Below are 23,145 nucleotides of genomic sequence, written 5' to 3' on the forward strand. Positions count from 1 at the left end.
TGTAGCCCGGAAACCTTCACCCTAGTGATGAACCTCATGCAGGGAACCTTTGCGTGGCCTGGAACTCTTGGCTGGAGTCCTCGGGCTGGTCGCGTGGAACCCTCACCTCGCGGAGCCTTCCCCTCCTGTGGAACCATCCCTTCGCGGAATCCACCTCTCATGCGTGGAATCCTCCCCTTGCATGGGATCCTACCCTCATCTGCAGAATCCTCCCCTCGCATTGCCGTTTTTCATGCGCGCGCGCGGACCCCTAGCTTACCTCGGCTCCCAGGGTGTCTGCGTGGTCACTGGCGGCGCCGTGCTTCCTGCTGCCCGCTAGAGCAAGGAGGGATAGATATAGCGTCGGAGCCTTGGTTGGGGGTGGAGATTATTAAGTTCCGCCCCAACTGTGTCACTTAATCCCCCTCTGCTTGGTCCAACCTCGCCGGGCTCGGCTCCTCCTCCTGCTCCAGCCTGGAGCCTGTGATTTTGATGGCCTTACAGCCCTGGAAGAGTTTCTATAAATTGCCTGCTGAGCCCTTTGGAAAGATTTGGAGGAACACCAGAGAGACCAGGTATTTTCAGGCAGACTTGAGTAGCATATATTACGGTTACGGTTATGTTTCATTTCTTTTAAGCTAATGTCTGATTGAGAGAGATACATTCATAGTCTCTCCATTGCTTGGATCCAAAGTGGGCAGTGCCACTCCCGTGGAGGTTTTCACGACCACCAAGCCACCAAAAGGATAGTTTTATAGAAGATAAGCAGGCAGTTCTCTTCAACACGACTCCGTTGCCAGTAATGGTTCAAAATTTGAGACTCTTATAGTTTATTTTAGGCAAAGCACTATTTGAAAAGTTCCCTGGTTTTAATTAACTCAATCCCATGTGGTCAATAAATCTTTACTTAGGACTACACTGAATCTTTTGTGAGGTTCAAGTGAACCTTCTCTATAGATAGATTCTATAGATTAAGGAAGCAGGCTCATTGGAAGGGTCTGGGGCAGCTGCTCTGGCCTGGCCAAACAGATAGCAGAGGTCACCAGGTTATTCAACAGCCCTGCTTCCAGCCTTCTGGGTTAGAAACAGGTTTTCTACTCCCTTTGAAGAGACAATCCTGCGTGTTTAACATTCCTGGCTTGCCTAGTGCTTATCTGTGAGAGAACAGCCTACGTGCCTTTGTTTGTTCATTGTGTGTTCATTCTTATCCTCTCCCAACAGGTGACTCACGTATGAGAAGTTCAGCCAGATCACTCCTGGAATTCAACACTACTACGGGCTGCCCGCCTTCAGATTCACAGCACAGAATCCAGACTAGCATTACATTTCTGTGCGGAAAGACCCTGGTGAGTGGGGCCCTCTGTCAAGCTCCTTGTTAAGAACCCCTTAAGGGAGTTCTTGTTAGAGAAATTCCAATCCTGGAGGAATTTGGGCAACCTCCCCTCCCCCCAACACACACACACACATACACAAACACACACTCACACACACATACACTCTCTCTCTGTCTCTCTCTCTCTCTCACACACATACACACACACTCTTTCTCTCACACACACACACACACACACACACTCTTTCTCACACACACACACATACTCACTTCTCTTCCACAGACACTCTCTCACACATACACTCTCTCTCACATACACACACATACACTCTCTCTCTCTCTCTCTCTCTCTCTCTCTCTCTTTCTCTCTTTCTCTCTTTCCAGAACCACCAACTAAGCAAATCTTAAAGCTGGTTAGAATTGGTATGAAACTTGAGCTAGGGTGAATGCTAATTTTAGATCAACCTATAAGCAGAGCAAGCTAGCCACTGATTTACATCTGTTGATTGTTCCTTTTTTGGGGGTCTCCCCCCCCCCCCACAGGGTTTCTCTGTGTAGCTCTGGCTGTCTTGGATCTCACTTTGTAGACCAGGCTGGCCTCAAACTTAGAAATCCACCTGCCTCTGCCTCCCAAGTGCTGGGATTAAAGGCATGTGCCACCACCGCCCAGCCTGTTTGTTGATTGTTCTTAAGAACCTGGTGTTCACTGCAGGAGAAACAGGACTTGGAGGTGAACACTGTGGTCCCTCTCATGGGTTGGGGAAGGTAGACGCTGATTGTCGCTGTGCAGGCGTTCCCTAGAGCTAACTGGTCTGGTGGCCAGAAGGGGCTGTCTAGGGGTGGGAGCTGGTGAGTCTACCCAGGCTCAGATGCTCCTGCACTCCTCAGGGACCTCCTTACAGGATGTATGAAATCATACTTTCTGGCTCTGATTTTGCTGTTTTTTGGTTCAGAGACCATTTGGCTCTTGAGAAGAAGTCGAAGGATAATTTCCCATGAGTTTACTCTGCTTGTGGAATTGGGGCAGCTGGGCAGTCAGTTAGACAGGATGTCTGGAGACTCATCTCCCAACTTTTCTGTTTGGGGGACGTTCTTGGTAACCTTGCTGAAGGAAGGCAGTTATTTCTTCTTGTTGCACCCTTATTTTCAGTAGATTTTACAATGTTGTAAGTTTAAAACCAAACTTGTATTATTGAGTGGTGTGGTATGTTAACTTTTTTTTTTTTAAAATAGGGGACTCCTGAATTTGTAACTGCCACAGACTGTGTGCATTACTTTGAATGGAGGACTACTGCAGCCTGCAAGAAAGACATATTTAAAGCTGATAAGGAGGTAATGTGGTTTGAGATCATTTGGTCATGAAATCTACTCTGGAGAGCTCGAAAGACAAAGGGTGTGGATTCTGATGGAGAGGAGGTGGGGAGGATTTCGGAGGAGCTGGGAGAGGGAGAGCATAGTCAGTGTATCGTGGGTGCGGGGGCAGATCTATTTTCAACAAAAGAAAAAAATAGAAAATTAAAATAATCTCTTAGAAAGAAGGCTGTGATTTTGAGAGGGAAAGATATTTATTACTTAGTAGTACAGTCTCTTGAGGTGCAAGTTTGTGCCCGTGGCTGTGAGGTTCCATTTGCACAGAGATGGTCATGAGATTTCATTGTTAAAAACTTCTTCTAGGCCAGCTTCTTGTGGGCACAGCCCAGCCCAGCAAAGCATAGCATATTCTCTCTTGGCTTTAGGCTTTGTCCTGTACCTCTTGGCCCTCAGGAACCTGACTCTTCCCCTGCATCTGCTCCCTACCCATGAAATATCTCACTTGGATGATTCCTTTTCTGCCAGTTTTCATTGCCAGAGTCTCACATAGCCCAGGTTGTCTTGGTCTTGGAATGTGGCTGAGGATGATCTTAAACTTGTAATCCTTCTGCCTTTGTAGTGTGATTAAATCATGATTGACCACTTGGTAGGTTGAGAATTATCATGGACATAAACCTTTTGGGTACTCATCAGGGTTTCTAGATTGGCTTAATTGAGGTAGGGAAACGTCTTGAGTGTGGGCAGCAGCGCACCGTGGGCCGGGTGGCGAGCAGGAAGCGAGGGGAGCATTAGTATCCTTCTGTCCTCACCTCTTTGTGGATTAGATGTGACAGTGACCTCCCATTCCTGTTCACTACCACGAAGAACTGTGCTCTGAAACCCAGAGCCAAAGTAAATCTCTCCTTCCTTAAGTTGCTTCAGAGATGAGCAGAGGAACTAAGATACTCTGCCTCCTGAGCGTTGGGGGTGCAGGTCGGAGCCACTGTGCTTGGCTGTGCTCTAACATTACTGCCGTCCTCTCTTCTCAGTCAGGGGCCCTGGAAAGCCTATTGAATAGAACTCTGTCTCAGCTCCCGGGGACAGGTTCTGTCCCAACTCCTGGGGACAGGTTTTCCCTGTCTTCCACTCAGACAAGCTGAAGGGTGGAGAGGGGACGTTTCTAGGATGCTGTTGAGGCAGCAGGAACCAGGTGCTTCTAGACAGGAATCCAAGGGAAAGGGGGATGAAGGCCTTTGTTTAGGCTGTGGTTGTGAGACCAGGGCGAGCAGAAGACATGAGCTCCAGATCTGGCAACAGGCCAGGTCAGCTGGCAGCTATGGTTTTGGCGTGGTGGGGACAGGCACCAGATATAATAGTGTTAGCAAGAGGAGACAAAGGGACAGGGATGCTCTAGGGACTTTTCTCTAAGCTACAGAGATGGGCAGGTAGCTGAGGGAGACCCAGGAACTAGAAACGATCCCTGCAAGTCAGCGGATGCTGCAGCTGAATGAAGTGTCCTAGGGAGAAGCAGAGTGCCATAGGTGGGGGCGGCGATGGCAGACGCACAGAACGGGAGAGACCTTGGCAATGGTACAGCGTGCTGAACTGAGTTTTGAGACAAGGTCTCATTCACTATGTAGCCCTGGCTGGCCTGGGAACTTGCTGTGTAAACTAGGCTGGCCTTGAACTCACAGCGTTCCTCCTACCTCTGCCTCCTGAGTGCTGGGATTAAAGGCTTATGCCACCATGCCTGTTCTATACATAAGGGACAGACATCACTGCTGCTTATGTCTGTCACAAGCTTGTGATCTACCAGCCTGAGTTGTGGGGTGAAGGAGGTGGCTCACTTGTCCTCTGCTTTCTCAGGTGCCATGCTATGCGTTTGATGACAAGTTACAGAAGCACGATCTAAACCCACTGATCAAGCTAAACGGCGGCTACCTGGTAGATGACTCTGATCCTGATGCGACTCTGTTCATCAACGTGTGTAGAGACATAGGTAAGAGCTGGCTTAGGAAGAAGGGTGGGGCATGGTCGGTGCCCGCCCCGACACCTTTGACAGGCACATCCTCATTAGAGCTCTGAGAGAGCTTTGTCCTGAAAGGTGTGCTCTGCAGAGCTGCATTGGTCTCCCTCAGGAGGTGCGAGCCTTTCCTTCCACCAGCTCTACAGAGTCTACTCAAGCCATTGTTGGCTCCTCTGCCTCATTCTCTGTACTGGGGGCTCCGTGGCGAGCTCTGCCTCAGTTTGCCGTGTTCACCCAAGCTCCTGGCTTTGCGTTGGAGGCTGGGTAAAAGGGCTGAGGGCTGGCAAAGGCAGTAAGAATGTGGTGTGCTGTGTGCTTGGGGTGGGACGACCTCTCTGGTGTTCTCTGTAGAACTATGTGAGAGGCCAGCATATCTCTCCCTGATAACCAGAGGCTGTACATGAAGGCCTCCTCTTAGAAGAGCCATACAGTTTTACTGTGTGTTTATTTAGTACTCGCTAACCACCATGGTTCTTGGCTTCCCTCATGGGCTCAGCACCGGGAGCCCTGTAGCTCAGGACTGCCTTCTGCTGTGCTAGCTGCGATCATGCCGTAAGGAAATTGTACTGCCAAGGCAGGAACGTTTAAAAAGAAAGAAAGAAGTAAAGAGGGCATATTTTTCTTATGTCTCTCTCTCTCTCTCTACCCCCTCCCCCATGAAATGTTGGTCTTAAAAGATGTTGGAGAAATAAAAGCCAGTTCAGTGTATGTTACTTAGTGGGTGGTATGTATATGGCTGATCTATAGTTCTTCATAATGTACACCTACACCTTCTATCTTACTTGTATATTCTAATTAACAGCTAAAAAGATAATAATTACACTCCACCCAGAACTACCAGTGACCTGTGGTAATTTCAAGTTTTTCATGCAGGGTTACCCTAACTTAAGTTTGATTATAAACTTTTGCAACAGTGTGCTGTTTCAATTTGGAAAACATTGAGATTTCTAGTCCTTAAATTTGATTTGGAAAATACCTTTCTGTTCCTTAAAAACAAATCCCTATCTTAATTCATTAAATATTTTAGACACCCCCGTTTTGGGGCATTTCAGGGGAACTCAGCCTTTGTGGTCTTTGAAGGGGGTTGTGTGTCCCCCTCAACCCGTTCTTCGGCCCAGGACATTGCTCAGAGCGCCAAACTAACTTTGAAGGCTCCGCCATGCCTAGTATTTACTTCAGACTTAGTGCCTCTCTGCCTCCTTCGGATTTTGAGTCCTGGGCATGTGCTACTGTTGCCTTACATGTGCAGCGGTGTTTAAGACTCTGGCCTGATGCCACTTTAGTGGTTCAGTCTTATATCCTTAATTGTTGCGGAGTTTCTTGGAGCTTTGGGCTGGGGAGGAGGAGGCATCTAGTGGAGGAGTAATATGTCTAGTGGGGAGAGAGAAGGGAAGTGGGAGACGGAGACTGGGAAGGGAGGGAGGAGAGAGGGAGGAAGAGAGGGAGTCACCCTTTAGGAGGTGAGCCCAGACCTGTCTGTGGTTTCTTTCCGTTGACAGAGGAGTCTTTTAACTGGTCCCTAGAATGCCTCATTTTCCAGTGTCTCAAACTTAAAGGCATGGTGCTAAAGTTAGACTTAAGAGCTGATGTGAACATTTCTTAAACACAAGTGACAAAGGAATGTCTGTCAACTGGGCCCTGTGTATGCCAGGGCAGATTGGTTTTGGTGTCCTACATGTTACACGGACATGTGATCGCCTCATGCAGAGCCTCGGAACATGAAGGCGGAGAGTGTGAGAACCTGCTTATTTAAGAGACTGGACCCAAGGATTCATGATGCTGTTCCTTGTGCTTTAATCGTCTGTAATGTTTTTCAGACTCCCTTCGGGACCCTAGCACACAGCTGAGGGTCTGCCCTGCTGGCACTGCTGCCTGTCTGCTGAAGGGGAACCAGGCTTTTGACGTTGGCCGGCCCAAGGAGGGGCTGAAGCTGTTGGGCAAGGACAGGTCAGTGTGTGGCCACCTTGGGTCCTCGGGAAGAGGAGGGAGTGTGAGCTTGGCAATGGGGTGCCGGCACGATTGAAGAATGCAGTGTGTGTGCACGCATGCGCGCAACCCATTGTTTTGTACAATTAATAACTGGTAAATTAATACTGGAAATTACAACTAATACTGAGAAAAAATACAAAGAAGAAAGAATTTGACTTTTGCCTTGGGCGCTTGAGGGAAGCATGCTTCGTTTCCAGCAGGTTAATCGGCCATGGCCGGGCCTAGGCTGGTTTCCTGCTGCTGCTCGCCTGCTTTATTTATTAGGTTACATTTATTCGGTTTTGTGAGGCAGTTTTTGTTTTTCCGTTTTGTATCACTTGCCAGGTTATCTGTAACCTTTCTTTTGGAGAGATGCGGGACAGTCTGCCGGTGGCCTTCCGGCAGTGTGGCTTCTTTCTAACTGGGGCACGCGGATAGCATCTCCTACCACTTTTTTTTTTTTTTTGGTTTTTTGGGTTTGGTTTTTTTGACACAGGGTTTCTCTGTGTAGCCCTGGTTGTCCTGGAACTCACTCTGTAGACCAGGCTGGCCTCGAACTCAGAAATCCGCCTGCCTCTGCCTCCCAGAGCACCACCACCACCACCGCTGCTGCCGCCACCGCCCGGCCCTCCTACCACTTTTTTATAGATACAAGTTCCTGTGTGACCTATGGGCCTCAATGCCAAGAACCTGTTCCCCTCTTCCCTCCCCCAACCCCGACCTGTTGTTCCCCTGTAGACTAAAACTTTTTATTCACTTTACAACCTAATATCAGCTCTTCCTCTTCTCCAAGTACCCCTCATGCAAGTCTTCCCCTGTTTCCTTTCCCCTTTCTTTTTGGAAGGGGAAGTCCTCTTCTGGGTGTTACTCCCCAGCCTCACCCCCCAGTCCTGCACATCAAGTTGCTGTAGGGCTAGGTGTATACTCTCCCATTGAAGCCAGGCATGGTATTCACAGGCAGGCAACAGGCTTAGGGACAGCCCCTGCAGCAGTTGTTTGGGGCATGAAGTCTGCATAAAGACCATGCTGCACATCTGCTACGTATGTGCACGCGGCCTAAATCCAACCTGTGTTTGTTCTTTGGTTGGTGGTTCAGTCTCTGAGAACCCCCAAGGGTCCAGATTATTTGACTCTGTTGATCTTCCTGTGGAGTCCCTGTTCCCTTTGGGTCCCTTAATCCTTCCCCCAACTCTTTGTCTTGTTAGTGGCCATCTTCTCCCTATGTGTATAGTCTTCTCTGGTCTGTGTTCTCATCTTCTCAAGAACAATAGAATTGGCACATGAAGGTCCTGTTTGTTAACCTCTTTAATGTGCCTGTGGTCCAGGAGTTTCTGTTGAAGTATGTGTGTCAAGGCTGTGCCATTGGAGTTGGGAGGGATTGTCCAGAGTGACAAATTGGTGATGGAGGGCCCCAGGTGGTGGCTGAGGGTTCAGGGAAATGTAGGATGCCAGGCTTAGTGTGGCCTGTCTCTCGTCAGCCCACATGTGGTGGTGATAGGTGCACACCCACAGCTGAAGCCAGAGCTAGTGACTAGTATTAGTGCTTCCTGGCAGATGCCTGGGTTGGGCTCTGGGGGCATCAGTCTTAGCCTGTAGCTGTTGTGTCTGCCATTTTGGTTACACAAAGCTCTTTGGTTTGTACTTAGATGTTAAAGGGAGATCATGTGACGTAGTGGGCCAAATTGTATTATGTCTACTCAGCTATGTCGGTCTTGTTTTATTAGGTCCTTACAAAAGTATTCCTTAAGGTATTTTTAGTTTGCATTACTGATCATGTTTATTTGACTTTCAACAGGAAGATACACTGTAATTTATACTTTTATGCTCTTGTTAAAACATGGAAATACAGTGGAATTGTTATATTGTTTCCTCTGCTACCCCTCTCTACCTCTCAGGAGCACCTCCTGTAGTGCAGTGAATCAATTGTAATGTAACCTACATGTATATAATATGACTTTTCCACATGGCTTTTCTGCAGGCTTGTTCTGACTTATGTGAAGGAAGAGGGAGAAAAGCCAGACTTCTGTAATGGTCACAGCCCTGCAGTGACAGTAACCTTTGTGTGCCCATCTGAGCGGAGGGAGGTAAGTGGTTTGGCCCTCAGTGACTTTAAAGATGTGATCCTCAGCCAGATTTGCCCAAGCGATGTGTCCCCGTGTACGAGTTTAGTTTGTGTGTGTGGGTACACCTGAAGACAGAGAAAGCCAAGTATGTCATTCCTCAGGCTCCCACAACCAGTCATGCTGGCTGATCTGGTCAGTGAACCCCAGGGGTCTGCCTGTCCGCACCTTCTGGTGCTGGGACTCCAGCTGTGCACCATAGTGTCTGTGCTTCTCTGATGCCTGGCTTTTTAAAAAGTGTGTTCTGGAGATCAAAACTGAATGGCAATAACATTACATACTGAGCTATCTTCCCTGCCTCACAGCTTGGGATTCCTGTAGGGAGAAGACTAGCCCTGTCTCCCCTTTCATTTCCTGTCTGCCTCCCTCTCACTCACAGCTATAGGCAGATGGACCACTCTCTCTTAGCTGCTTTAATTATCATTTCATTTATTTATGTGCTTGTGGCTGGGGTGGAGAGTCAGGGCCTTGGGCATGCCAGCAGCTGCTTGGGGGGGGGTGCTTTCAGGCCTTGGAGAGAGGCAGACAGTCAGGTGTCTGTTTTCAATGTATAGTTTATTGTCCATACATAATAAAAGTGGGGGGGATAACTCATGTGAGATAAATCTAACAACCTAACAGCCCACCTCTAAGTGATGCCACCAATGTCTAGGGGCAGAATTCACTCAGGGACTGTTGCTAGAGGTAGTGGCATCAAGCAGGTTGCAAGTCTGATGTCCCATTGTTGGGGAGATCATTGACATTGAGGAGATGCTGGCTCTGCTGTAGATGTCCCTTGAGAGTGACAAGGCTAACTGGTAACAGCCTCAGTTGTGCTTAGCCAGGTCGGCTAGTCCACTCAACACCCATAAGGGTCAGAGCCAGGCCATAGGCAGAACATCTGTTGGGAAACATGGTCCCCAAAAGGGTCTCTTGTTAGAGTAAATGTGTGGCTCCTGGAGCCTGGATTTTTCTTTGCAGATCCTCTGGCCTGCTCACGAGTATATGGATCACCTGATCCGAGGGCACTGCTAACCAGCAGTGTTACACAGTGTTACACTTGAGTTACACTCAAGGCGTGCACATCAGCACATCTTGCTGTCAGGACAGGGAGCAGCAGGGCCTCCATTCTGTCTTTCTTTTGACCTAAGTGTTCACTGCACCTTGGGAATGTCATGAGTCACTTGAGTCATCTTCACAAGTGCCTGTCCAGGCTTGTTTGCCAATCAAGTGGGAAGAGGAAGGGCTTTGTTTGTTTGTTTTGGTGTGTGTGCCCTTTTGTAGTAGAAATAAGAGGTCTGAATTCTTTTGCTGAATATACATGGAGTTTGCTCTGATTCTAGGTCAGCCCCTGCCCTGTTTGGTCGCGGGGACCCAAGCCGACTTGGTGCTCCCCTTGCCAGTGAGCACCCATGTCTAGTTTTCCTATCTCTGTCAGCTTCTGGGTACTGTCTGATGGTCGTATGTAAGCGTGTATGAGGCGGGTTCCTGTGTGTGAGGCGGGCTTCTGTGTGTGAGGGTTCATGCGCACTCTGCAGTTGCATCTGTGACATGGGCTCTCGTCCCGGTCAGCTGCTCTAGGCAGCAGTTCTCCTCCTGTTGGTTTTTCCTCTGTGTTTGGGAAGGAGTAGCTTCTCTTCTCGCAAATAATTGAGTACCAGAGGTCTGCCTGTCCCTTCCCTCCCCTGGAATGAGCACTCAGCTATTCTTGTGTAAGGGTGTACATGTGGAGGTCAGGGCAGCTTGGTTTTCCTCTACCATGGGCGTCTTGGAGATGGGACTCAGATCACCTGCCAAACTGTGTGTGTGTGTGTGTCATTGTGTGCACAGTACATGTGCACCCAGGACCCTGGGTGTTGTTCTTCTGTCACTGTCTACCCTGCTATTTCAAGAAAGGCTCTCTTCCTGGGGCCTGAGGCTTGCCAGATTTATCCGGGTTAACAGCCATTGAGCCTCAGGGATGTGCCGTCCTGAGCACCGTGTGTCCAGGATGTGTGCGGCCACGCATAGCTTGATACATGGGTCTGGGCATTTACCTTGGGTGTTAATGCTCATACCGCAAACACTTCATTGTTGCGCAGTCTCCCTAGCCCGCAGTTTGTTCTTCTGAGAGGGTCTTGCTGTGTAGGTCAGCTCAGGCATACCTCAAACCTATGGAGTTGGGTTTTCAAGTGCTGGCGTAATAGGATGCGTGTCCACAGCGGGTTCAGAGAAGGGATGAAGGGTGGTGGTGCTCTTGCTCTTGAGTTCGTTCCTCAGCTGTGGGGCGTGTGGTGCCACCCGTTATGATTGCCAGGGTTGGAAAGATTCTCCAGTGACACCGTTCAGAGTGGACCAGCAAGTGAAGCTGGTGTTACTCAAGGTGATCAGAAAGGGTGTAGGGTTATAACTGAGTACAGTTACAAGGTCTAGACCATGGTGAGACGGTCTAGCCAGTCACTGCTGTCTGTGCATGAGGATCTTAGTGTGAACCCAGACACCCATGTCTGTATCCTCAGTGCTGGGAATGGGGTGTGTTAGGAAACAGGCGGGTCCTCGGGTCTTATTGACCTGGTAGGCTAGCAGAAACAGTACTCTTCAGACTCGGTGTGAGAGTGTGCCGGCAGGAAACCTCACAGAAAGACAAGGTGGGAAGTACTAGAGGAAGACATCTGAGCTTGACAGTGTAGCTCACATACATGGGTGAGTGCACCCGCACATACATGCTCCCCCTACACATGGCTGGGTGCACCCGCACACGTACATGCTCCCCCAACCCCTGCTCTCAAATAACTCCTATGTGTACACCCATGCTGGAACATTCGGAGTTCTAACAGCCTGTCTTTGGGCTTTCCCTGAATATGGGCAAGTATGCATGAGTTGTGTCTAAAGCTCTGATTGCATCCCTTCACATTGGCCCCGTAGGGCACCATCCCTAAACTCACTGCCAAGTCCAACTGCCGCTATGAAGTGGAGTGGATCACGGAGTACGCCTGCCACAGAGATTACCTGCAGAGCCAGAGCTGCTCCCTCAGCAGCGAGCAGCATGATATTGCTATTGACCTGAGCCCCTTGGCGCAGACTGGAGGTAGGTGTGAGGTCCTGTGTGTGCTCGCTCACACTTCAGAGAGGGACCGAGCTGGGAGGTGGGAGAGACGGGCTCGGGTTTGCCTGAAAGGAGCACCACACTTTCTGATGGGTGAGCAAACACTCTCTGCTGTTGGCTTTCTCTAGGGTCCCCCTATGTTTCTGATGGAAGAGAATATATGTTCTTTATCAATGTCTGTGGGGACACAAAGGTCCCACTCTGTAACAACAATGAGGCTGCTGTTTGTCAAGAGAAAAAGACGGATTCCACTCAAGTCAAAATAGCAGGAAGACACCAGAACCAGACGCTCCGGTGGGTGATGGTCGAGTGCATTGTGTACTTGGGAGCCAGGCTCTGCCCCCCTTCCTCTCCCCATCGACCCCGAGCACAAGCAAGCCGGAGCCCCGCGAGCCCAGCGCGGCTTCCTGTGCACGCTGGCAAGTTGCCATTTGTCCCTGAGCAGTTGCTCAGTTTCCTGATTTTGATAAGTGCACATCTGTTAAGACTATTGGTTTGTAAATGTATTGTTTCTAAGAACTTATTGTAGGGAATTTAGGTAGTTCACAGTTGATGTGGCTGTTGTTTTTGTATTCTATCTCTCCCTTCCACAGTCCTTCCCTCCTTCCACTTCTTTCTCTCTCTTTCTTTCTTTCTTTCTTTCTTTCTTTCTTTCTTTCTTTCTTTCTTTCTTTCTTTCTTTCTTTCTTTCTTTCTTTCTTTCTTTCTCCCTCTCTCTCTTCTCTCTCTTTCTCCTCTCTCTCTCCTCTCTCTCTCCTCTCTTTCTCTCTCTCTCTTCTCTCTCCCTCTCTCTTTCTCTTTCTCTCCCTCCCTCTCTCTCTCTCTCCCCCTCTCTCTCTCTCTCTCTCTCTCTCTCTCTCTCTCTCTCTCTCTCTCTCTCTCTCTCGTCTCTTCTGGCACTTTGGGAATCTTAAATACTATTAGCATTACATACAAGTTTTAATAGTTAAACCCTTCTGTAATTCTTAGAACCTTAAGTTGGTAGTTGGCTTCACAAAAGCAGGAAGAAATCACAGTTTTCTGTAATTCAGTCTTCCACCAAATCTTCTAGCTGGTGGTTTTGGACGTTCCTAGCCAGGCTTTCTGCCTGCCAGCAAAGCGGCTGCCCTCCCTCCAGGCCGCTACTCTACAGCAAGGGGCCAACAGCGGGAAAGAACATTCGGAACTCATTTCCGCAGGGCGCTTGCCCAGCTGGCTGCAGAGCCTGCTGCTTTATGTCAGTAATGATTTGTGGGTGGTATGCAAAAGGCTTAACAAAGCAGTTCTTTAAACTTCAAGTTTCTTTCTTGGTTCTATAAAACACTGTATGTTCACAACCTAGGTACTCAGATGGAGACCTCACCCTAATCTATTCTGGAGGTGACGAGTGTAGCTCCGGCTTCCAGCGGATGAGTGTCATAAACTTTGAGTGCAACCAAACTGCAGGTGAGTGAGTGAGTGTGCACTGCCCACCCCTGCTTTGTGTGTGTGAGTGTGTGCTGCTGCCTACCCCTGATTTGTGTGTGTATGTGCTGCCCACCCCTGCTTTGTGTGTGTGAGTGTGTGCAGTCTACCCCTGCTTTGTGTGTGTGAGTGTGTGCTGTCCACCCCTGCTTTGTGTCATTGGCCTATGTGTGCACCCAGGTGTCTTTCTTGGAAGGGTGTTGAGTAGGGAGTGAGCTGTTGGCCTTCAGGCCTGGCCGCCTTCAGTCCTCAGGGTTTTCTGTGCAGTAATCCCCTCCCTTCCCTCCCCCTCCAGGATGCATACATCATCCTGTTTCCATCTTTCTCTGCTCTCCATGTTTGTTTTGGGACTCTGCCCAGCCTGCCTTGTCTGCTGCAGGCGCTCAGCAGAGGAGGAGGCCCCACAGAGGCGGCCTCGGCTTCCTCCAGCAGCTTCAAGTGTGTCTACCTTTCATTTACCAGTCTTTTCAGAGTGATAGAGTGGTAGAGTTTGAATTTGGCAATCATGGGATGTCACTGGAAGAGTCCAAGCTGAAGTCATGACTCCCTTTGGGTGACGAGAGGCGCCCCTGAGTCACTGGCTTGTCTATTCTTCATGTCCTGATATTACGCATTCCTGGCACCTGGAGAGAGGTGATAAAGTTCTCTCTCTCGAGAGCTGTCTTGTTTAAGCTGTTCTGGCTCTGCCCCAGGCACCCCTGGCTGACTTGCTTCCACACCAGGCCCTCATCCTGTGGCTGGGCCTGTTTTCCATTCTCATCGGATGCAACTGGCCCAAGCTCTCGCGGCTGTTGCCCTTGAGTGTGTTTGTTTTGTATGTCTCTATGGTCAGCCTTGGACGATTTGGTCAGGGTCCAGTTCCTGAGTGATTCATAGCAGGATCTGGAAGCAGTCACTGTGCCTAGAGTTAAGTTCTCAGGACCTTGCTAGGTTTTAAGCAGAGGATAGGTTAGGAGCTGGACTAGGGAGCTCTGAGCCATGTCTCAGAGGCCCTGAGGGCTGTGGCTTCCTGGAGCCTTCTTTTTCCACTGGAGACTCTCATTGGCTCTTTCTTATCACTTAGAGAGCTTGCATGCTTTCAAGCCTGTTTGCTAAGGCACTCTCCACAGGGGCCTGGTGGTGACAGATGGCTCCCTGGGAGTTCACAGACTAGAAGCAGAGATAAGGGTTTTTATGGCTGAGCCTCTGACTGCAGAGTTTGTTATCTAGGCTCTAGGTCATCCAGGTCAGTGGGGTTGTAGGGCAGGGGGTATAGCTGGTTCTGGGCTAGTCTAGAGGAGAGGGTGCTTTAGCTTCAGGGCCCCCCATGAGCTGGTGCTGCTCGCTCATGCACTGCAGGGAAGTTCACTCCTATCTTACCTAGGTAGGGTGAAGCCATCTCTGTGTGGCTGCGATGTGCCTCTGGCTGAGAGAGAGGATAGACTGGGTGAAGCCATCTCTGTGTGGCTGCGATGTGCCTCTGGCTGAGAGAGAGGATAGACTGGTTGTCTTCCCTCTCCACACCCAGATCCATTGTCCTTCTGCTCATTTCCTTGGAATGGGCCTTAGGCAACTTGCTTGGAATTCTGGATCCTATTCTGTCCCTAGTCCCTGGGCCGCAGCCTGCTGTTACTTCTATGTCATCAGCCAGCAGCCACCAGGCCGCTGGCTAGCTTCTCTGACATGGCCTCTCTTGCTGCTTGAGTTACACTGCCAGGCGGGTGCTGTGACTCCCCGAGCCTCTCCTGCCTCAGCTCTGCTTCCTATGGCCTTGTTCAGGCTAAGCTCAGTGCAGGCCGGGCTCACTTTGGAATGCTGGGGTAAGCCAGGGGATGACAGAGAGGAGGATGGAGGATTGACAGACTTATTGTTGATGGACACCACGACAGTATGGAACTAAAGTCCAGTGAGTTAAGATGGGAATTTAATACGAGAGCCTTTTGTCTTTCATCTTCCCTTTTTATTACAAAAGTTTTCAGATATACAAGTAGGAGGAACATTATAATGACATTTTGTACAGCTGCCTCTCTAACAGTAGCTCTCAGCCTGTGTCATGACCCTCTTTCTCAGGGGTCACTATCACATGTCCTGCATAGCAGATATTCACATTACATTTATAACAGTAGCAAAATTACAGTTACAAAGTAGCAATGGACTAATTTTATGGTTGGGGTCAGAACAAGAGGAACTGTATTAAGGGGTTACAACTTCAGGAAGGTTGAGAGCCATGGCTCTGAAGCGACCATTAATGTTTTTCCACATTTGTTTTGCTTTAACTGTATTACTGTCTGGCTCATATTCCACTTGGGATAGGTTTGCTTCTGGTCTTCCAATCCTAGTGATTTAGTTCAAGACTTTATAGAAATTACACTTGAGAACTCATTTGCTTTTGGCTATAAAACCTAATTTCCCCTTTCCTTAGAACATGAAACTGCTCAGACACACCTCAAGGATGCAGGCAGACACATGGGAGGTACAGCCGCCTGGGATCATGAAACCACCAACGGTGGAAAAAGGGCAGCTTTGTGCCAGTGGCCGCCGCCGCCGGGAAAGGCCGAGGGATAGGGTTTCCAGAGGGAGGGCGGTTCTCTGCCCAACTCCAGGCCAGGGAGAAGTGGCCGGCGAGGAGCAGAGCCGTGCTGTTCTGGGCAATGCACGGGCCTCTGTGGGCGGAGGACGTGGTGTTGACTCTAGTCGGGCCTTACAGACACAAGTCCTGAAAGGCTGTGAGTGTGGGTGCAGGCCGCATTGGGAATGCGCCCCTGCCCTTGTGGAGGAATGTGAGAGTCTGCCTCCCTCTAGCTGAACAAGGAGCTCCTCTGTGCTTTTGCCTGTTTGCCTCCCTGGTATCGGTGTTGGGAGACCTCAGGTCTTGCTCACTCGTTAGTCTGTACTCTGGGAGCGTGGGCTCGGGTGCCTGTGCGTTTGCCTGTTTGCCTCCCTGGTATCGGTGTTGGGAGACCTCAGGTCTCGCTCACTCGTTAGTCTATACTCTGGGAGCGTGGGCTCGGGTGCCTGTGCGTTTGCCTGTTTGCCTCCCTGGTATCGGTGTTGGGAGACCTCAGGTCTCGCTCACTCGTTAGTCTATACTCTGGGAGCGTGGGCTCTGGCGCCTGTGCTCTTCGCTTGGCATCTCTGTGAGTCCTTTGCCATGTGACTGCAGCCTGGAGTAGCAAACTGCGGTCTGCGGCCCGCATAACCGCTCTCCACCCCCTCCCTGAGATACTGCGTACCACTGCACTACGACAGCTAGCTGCACAGCTGACACCGATGCTGATTTCTGCTTCTCTCTTGGTTCTTGAGAGTTCCTGGGTTTGTATCATGTCACCAAGTTGTGTGCTTTCCTGTGACTTTGCATGTGTAGGTAAAGACGGGAGAGGAGAGCCTGTGTTCACAGGTGAGGTGGACTGCACCTACTTCTTCACGTGGGACACTAAATACGCCTGTGTCAAAGAGAAGGAAGATCTCCTCTGTGGGGCGATTGATGGCAAGAAACGCTACGACCTGTCTGTGCTGGCTCGACACTCAGGTATTGCTTACCTTTCTGGGCACGGCACTCACTGTGTTCACAAGAGATGATCCCAACAGTTTGGAGAAACATTTTTAATTGCCAGCTGAGTCATGACCCCTGCTCCCTTCTAGACATAGGACAAACTGTAAGGAGCACTGAACTAGGGGGTGAGCTGCTTGCATACAAACCTCACTTTTTCTACTTGAGTTGTCTTGGCTCACCTTACTGGTCCCGTTCGGACTTCCAGGACCTGCGATTACAGGTCTTGTGCACTGTGCTTAGAGACAGTTTCTCCAGCAACCTTTTGGGGTAGTGGCTGAGGAGGTTGGTGGAGCTGGGTCTCTGTATGTCTGTACCCGGAGCTTCTTCCCGTCCTTTCCCATGGCTGCCTCTCTACTGACACTGGAAGGGAAGGGGATTGGCATGCCCCTGATCTGTAGTCTTGGGAGGGTTGTCCAGTATGGACGGCATGGAGAGCCACCGTGTGTCAGCGAGGGGGTTCACTGCAGAATCTGGTAGAGTGTGTGTTATGTTGAAGGTGCTGGGTGACTGACTCCTGCTGAGAGCCCACACGTCACACTGCGGAAATGGGTGGCATCTTGCCGAAAATAGATGAGGTAGATGACAGTAGGTTTATAGGAGCCTTGCACCCTTCAGACAGAGTAACTTGCGTCAGTACCAGCTGTAACTGCTGTTCCATTGTCTTTGGGGGCCTGTCTGAAAAGCACTGTTGGAGGAATGCTTCCTGCCATCCACTCTAAGACAAGAATAGGGTCCACAGTAAATGGCCTGTGATAGCTAATGGCTTTAGCAGTAAGTCATCCTCATGGTTTACTAGTTAGGCATCCTGAAGCTGTAGAAACACAGGAAATTTCTGTAGGAGTTAAGATAGCTTCAGGAAGCTGGGACTGAAGCTTGCGTCTTCGTGCTAATGAAAGGTTGGGTTTCTGCAATGTGGAAGAAGTTCTAATCGCTGGGATAGAATTCCACCAAGACGTGTGCAGCTCTAGCCAATGTGGGCTTCAGAGAGCTCTCCAGGCCCTAGAGTCTCAGAAGGAGCAGGACTGGCACAAGGGCTCGATGGAGTCAGCGCCCTTGCTTCCTTCAGCTCCTGTATGTAGTGAGCCACAGCAACACAACATCTTCTGGCTTTGATCTTGTCGTGTTTTGTTTGTAGAGGACATGGGGTTCGCTCTGTACAGTTTAAGAAGGGACACAGTCCATCACAGCAAGGAAGGCCTGACAGTAAGGACCACGGATGGCTGATCATATTACAACTGCCGTCAGGAAGCAGAGAGGGAAACACTCAATGTGTTAACAAGACACAAACTGGGATCTTGAGAGATGATAGAGAGGTGCATTAATGCACTTAGCAGACTAAGCCACAGCCTGGCTTTTGAGGAATCTGGAGTCTTTCTGTAGCCTTTGCATCTAGATAGCCCAGAGGATGCTGTGAGCTGAGTTCAGAAAGCCCCACCCTGGAGAGGGCTCACACCCACCTCCAGCCACTTCCCGGTGCTTTGGGGGAAACTTGGGCACACGTGCTGCTTCTCAAAGTGTGTCTGTGGGCTGTGTGTAGACTCGGGAGCCTAGCTTTCCAGAAATATTGTGCGTTGTTCCCAGAAAGCTGTGGGATTCTGTGGGATTTTACTTCTCATTACCAACTTCCCAAGGGATCATTTCAGATAGAAATGTGTGCCTTTGTGTGTCCTTCAGGGCCTGTTTATGGGGTGGTAGACACGTCCTCATGACTATTCTTTTCTTTTCCTGATACCCTTAACAGCCAGTTAAGGTGGTGGTTCCCCTGTCCTCCAAACACACACACACACACACACATTCACGTGCACATGCACACCCATCAGGATCCGTCCTTACATTTTCTGAGCCAGACCTCCTACCCTGCTGCCAGTCAGCCTGTGGAGAAGAGGTAGGTGCTTCTTAGCTGCACAGGCCCTCGTGGGACCTGGAGCTCAGCATGTGACCTGTGCCCCTTCTAGGAGCACAGAACAGCACCTGACCTTCTCATGTGGTTCAGAAAACATTTTGGGGAATAGTTTGCTCCTGACATATTCAGTGAGATGCCATGACTTTCTGTGGAGTACCTGAGATTGTCTGACCTTGGCTTAGTCACTGTTTTAAGATGTGACCACAAGAAAAATTCACTGCCTTTGGCTAAAGGGCTTTGGGTTTGATTGCAGAATCGGAACATAATTGGGAAGCAGTGGATGACAGCCAGATTGAATCAGAAAAGATGTATTTCTTCATCAACGTCTGTCACCGGGTGCTGCAGGAGGGAAAAGCTAAGAACTGTCCTGAGGATGCTGCTGTGTGTGCCGTGGGTGAGTCACATCAGGGGCAGCTTCTCTCTAGGGGTGTGAGGACTCCAGCTGGGCTGCTTAAGTCTCCTGCCTTGGGTAAATACTAAGGATGATAAAGCATTTTGAAATTTCAGTGTCAGAGCCACTGTAGTCCGAGGTTGGCAGAGGGGTTACTAGGCAAAAAGAACCATGTTGGAAACTGCTCGATGATCTATCTTCATTTTGTAGACATTTGAAGAATTCTCCAAACCCGTCTGAAGAATAATACTGTCAGTACTTGTAAAACTAATGTTGAATTTTCAGCAGCCTCTGGTCAGACACTCAGGGGAAGCAGAATATCTGCTGGAGCCTCAGCTGAGCAGCATGTCTGAGTGTTCTTGCTGTCACTGTTGGTCTTATATGTCACACAGGGTGTTTGTCTTAAGAGACACTGAGGTTCAGTGTGTGGTGTCTGTTAAGGTGTACTTTTAAGATGCCAGGAGGAGGGTAAGGAGAATCTGTTAGAAACGTGGATGAGAAATTAGTGAGGCTTGGTTGGATTTGGGGGATTACCCTGGCATTCAGAACTAGAGCTGTGTCTCCGAGTAACTGAAGTCTGTTCTTGTCTTTCTGAGGACTCAGGCATAGACATCTTTAAAAGTAGCTAAGCCAGGCATTCAATGTGCGGTGCCGCAGGGCAGTGAGTGCCACGCAGGTGTGAGCTTCCGCTTGGTCATGGGGAAAGCCGGTGGCGTGGCTGTGCTCCGCTGCCCGTGTCTAAGGGTAGCTGAGGCCCTGGATGTGAAATAGTGTCTTTTACAGATAGTGATGGTGCCCATGCAGCCCTGTCCTTGGGTGCTGTGGGGAATCCCATGTATCATTTTCAGCATGTCCCTGCTAAGGCAGGAGGTGGCTTCCATGTGACTGATTTAGTTTTTCTTTCAAGAAAACTGGTTCCCATCACAGCCAGGTTAGGTGGGCTGAACGAAGGTCCTGGTGACCCACTGGCATCTGGCTGAGCCTTGGTATTCTTTCTAATGTGTGTTTACATGATAAGAATTTTCCACTCTACCTTCTTTTTTCACCCCCCAGATAAGACTGGAAGTAAAAACCTTGGAAAATTTGTATCTTCTCCTACAAAAGAGAAAGGACACATCCAGCTCTCTTATTCTGATGGTGATGACTGTGGTAATGGTAAGAAGATGTCAACGAACATCACACTCGTGTGCAAACCAGGTAACGTCACGTTCCCCATCGAGTCTGCGGGAAGGGTGGGATGGAAGGGTGGCGCTGAGCACTCTAGTTCTAGTCTCTGGGGATGGGAATCAAGTTGTTTGGATTTCAGCCTAGAAATGGGGAAACCATATGCTGTCCACGGAGAGATGTGTTGACACACTCCAAAGGAGTCGTGAGTCTCTGCATGACATCCTGTTCATAAGGACTGTCAGCGGATCAGGGCTGCGGAGTGCTGAGTTTCCTCCACAGGGGGACCATAAATGGCTTAGAAATACTTTCTTGATTGCAGCATCTCAGCTGTGGTTACCCCTCCCTGTTAAGTGTCTGCTCTTTTTGCTAAGATTGCATTTGTGCTTGTATTTCAGTGTTCTCAGGATGCTGTGTCCCATGCTTCACCGTTCTGTTTATGATTTCTAGGGATTTCCTTGTTGACATGGCGCAGTTTTATTATTTTAAAGCAATTTACTGCTGGGAATTTAGATGTTCTATATCCTCTCTACACCCACCCTGTAAAGTTTCCTTTGTATAAATTCGCAGCTGTGGGAGAAGGACACAAGCTAGGAATGTTTTGTTTCTTGTTTTACTGTGGTAGACTATATATAGCACAAAACTTAGAAACGTTACCGACTGTCTTAACTGTTTTCAGAGAGGTAGCTGAGTGCCGTTGGGCGTTTGTGCCTGTTACTGCTGTTTACCTGTAGAGCTTTCTCATCTCTCCACACTTAAACCTGCAGTCTTGGAAAGAATAGTACTCCGGAGTTCTGTCCCAGCATCTGGCACCGCCTATTTTGCCTTCCATGAACTTGCCCACTCTAGGCAACTCCTATCTGCAAAATCGCATGTTATTTGTAGGAGACTCCTCTCCCTGAAGTCCCCTTTCTTGAGACACGATTTCTCATAGCTGAGACTGGCCTTGAACTTTGTGTGCACTTGGATGGGCTTGAATGTGTGCGTCCCCGTGCCCACCTTCTGAAGAAGCGGCTGTGGAGAGTCGGCTGCTGCATGCCCGTGTTAGACAGTGCTGGGGTGGCGCACAGGGCTGTACTAGCCAAGCGCTCTGCTCTACGCTCCACACTCCCAGCTCTTGACAACCAGTTTTTAACCTCCTCCTCTTTCCTAGGACTTTTAACAGGAAAAAAGTTTTTAGAATCAGCAGATACAGTGTTTGATTGTTTTCCTTTTCCCTGTTGCCAGGTGATCTGGAAAGTGCTCCAGTGCTGAGAGACGAGAGATCTGACGGCTGCTCTTATGAGTTTGAGTGGCATACGGCTGCCGCCTGTGTGCTGTCCAAGACAGAGGGAGTGAACTGCACGGTCCTGGACGCCCAGGCAGGTCTGTGTCCAAGCAGTACCTCTGTTGCCTGCTGCGCCTTAGGCCCATGGCTAGCTTTTGCTAAAGATTTAGCATGGCTGTTAGGAGTAACCTGCTTTAGAACTTGGTTCATGCCACTGGACAAACTCCCAAGCATCTTCTGCTATGTGCTTGAGCTGTGGCAGTGCCCAGCTTGAATTTATGGCTGTGCTGGATTTGCCGGAGCACAGGAAGATGCACACACACATTTGGAAGACTTTTGGATGAGTCCCAGGCCAGAGTCCCTCTCTCGATAGGGGAGTTTACAAGAAGGCCATCGTAGTTTGGTGTCTTGCCTGGCTATGCCACATTGTGAGACCCAGAGTACAGGTTTGAACAGGGTTGTAGGGCTCACACAGTGGGAGCAGGAAGGGGCAATGGTAATAGTCACTGCAGGAATGGCAGTTTAAAGGTAAAGGGATCTTTCTTCTTCAACATGGTTTGGCCTCTTTCTGAGAAGCTTGCGTGGTCACCTGTCCCCTGTGCCGTGACTGGCCTGACACACCTGTGCTGTTTTTGTTACCCAGGGTTTTCTTTTGATTTGTCACTCCTCACAAAGAAGAACGGTGCATATAAAGTTGAGACGGAGAAGTATGACTTCTACATAAATGTTTGTGGCCCTGTATCCGTGGGCTCCTGTCCGGCAAACTCGGGTGCCTGCCAGGTATCAAAAAGGCAAGTAACCTCAATTTCTGGGTTTCCTCTTTGGTACTGTGGGCTAGTGAATGTTTCATACAGGGGTAGTTAGGTTTCCCGTGGACACTGTTGCTTGACTAAGTACTGAGAAGACCTGATCAGAAGAGATTCAGGGTGCCAGGACACCTGAACTCCCCAGAGAAGGGGCCAAGCCAGCCTCATCCTTGTGGCTGAGAGTCTGGGCTTACAGATGCTCACTTGCAAACCTTTAGCTTTGCAGTTCTTACATATTTATGTATGCGTCTCTCCTTACTCTATAGGGCTAGTTCTAATGAATTGAGTTGCACTACAGGCCAGTAGTGCTGAGAGTAAGGTGCGTGCGTGCGTGCGTGCGTGCGTGTATTGCTTTTCTCCTCCTACAGCCAAAAGAGTTGCATATAAGATTCCCAGGGACTGCAGTGTCTTGGACTGACTTTGCTTTTGCCCCCATTTGTGTAGCCTGAGAGAGCTCCTGCCCCACGGCACTGCCAGAGTGACATTTCTGTGTTCATTCTAGTGGTAAGTCTTGGAGCTTGGGGCTGAGTCACACTAAACTCACGTACTATGATGGGATGATCCAGCTGAGCTACAGGAACGGCACGCCCTACAACAATGACAAGCACACCCCGAGAACCACACTCATCACCTTCCTTTGTGACCGTGATGCCGGAGTGGGCTTCCCGGAATATCAGGTGGGAATTATCTTGTGTAATTTTCCTGGCCATACCTGGGCCAGTTGCCCATCCTTTCTGTAGGAACAGAGCTATTACTAGTCTGGTTTTCTTGCCAAACCATCATATAATCGTTCCTTTTGCAGTTTTTGGGGTGCCTAGGCAGTATGTAGTCACTGGGTAAGCTGCTCACTCAGATGCCC

The 23,145-nt window shown here is 49.5% G+C and overlaps 1 protein-coding gene across 4 annotated transcripts in view; it reads left to right on the forward strand.

Annotated features, from left to right (window-relative positions):
* The window catches only part of Igf2r (insulin like growth factor 2 receptor), an 84,826-nt gene that overhangs the window by 28,596 nt on the left and 33,085 nt on the right, over window positions 1-23,145 (forward strand). For all 4 annotated transcript variants that reach the window (XM_052169702.1, XM_052169700.1, XM_052169703.1 and 1 more), the window contains exons 3-16: window positions 1,201-1,325; window positions 2,546-2,644; window positions 4,469-4,601; window positions 6,446-6,575; window positions 8,575-8,680; window positions 11,600-11,762; window positions 11,909-12,074; window positions 13,102-13,205; window positions 16,567-16,731; window positions 18,912-19,052; window positions 20,103-20,246; window positions 21,441-21,578; window positions 22,124-22,271; window positions 22,789-22,963. In XM_052169702.1, coding sequence (XP_052025662.1) covers window positions 1,201-1,325; window positions 2,546-2,644; window positions 4,469-4,601; window positions 6,446-6,575; window positions 8,575-8,680; window positions 11,600-11,762; window positions 11,909-12,074; window positions 13,102-13,205; window positions 16,567-16,731; window positions 18,912-19,052; window positions 20,103-20,246; window positions 21,441-21,578; window positions 22,124-22,271; window positions 22,789-22,963 — 1,937 coding nt within the window. The remainder of the gene's footprint in view (window positions 1-1,200; window positions 1,326-2,545; window positions 2,645-4,468; window positions 4,602-6,445; window positions 6,576-8,574; window positions 8,681-11,599; window positions 11,763-11,908; window positions 12,075-13,101; window positions 13,206-16,566; window positions 16,732-18,911; window positions 19,053-20,102; window positions 20,247-21,440; window positions 21,579-22,123; window positions 22,272-22,788; window positions 22,964-23,145) is intronic.

This window comes from Apodemus sylvaticus, chromosome 23, assembly GCF_947179515.1.
Source record: "Apodemus sylvaticus chromosome 23, mApoSyl1.1, whole genome shotgun sequence".
Classification (NCBI taxonomy): Eukaryota; Metazoa; Chordata; class Mammalia; order Rodentia; family Muridae; genus Apodemus; species Apodemus sylvaticus.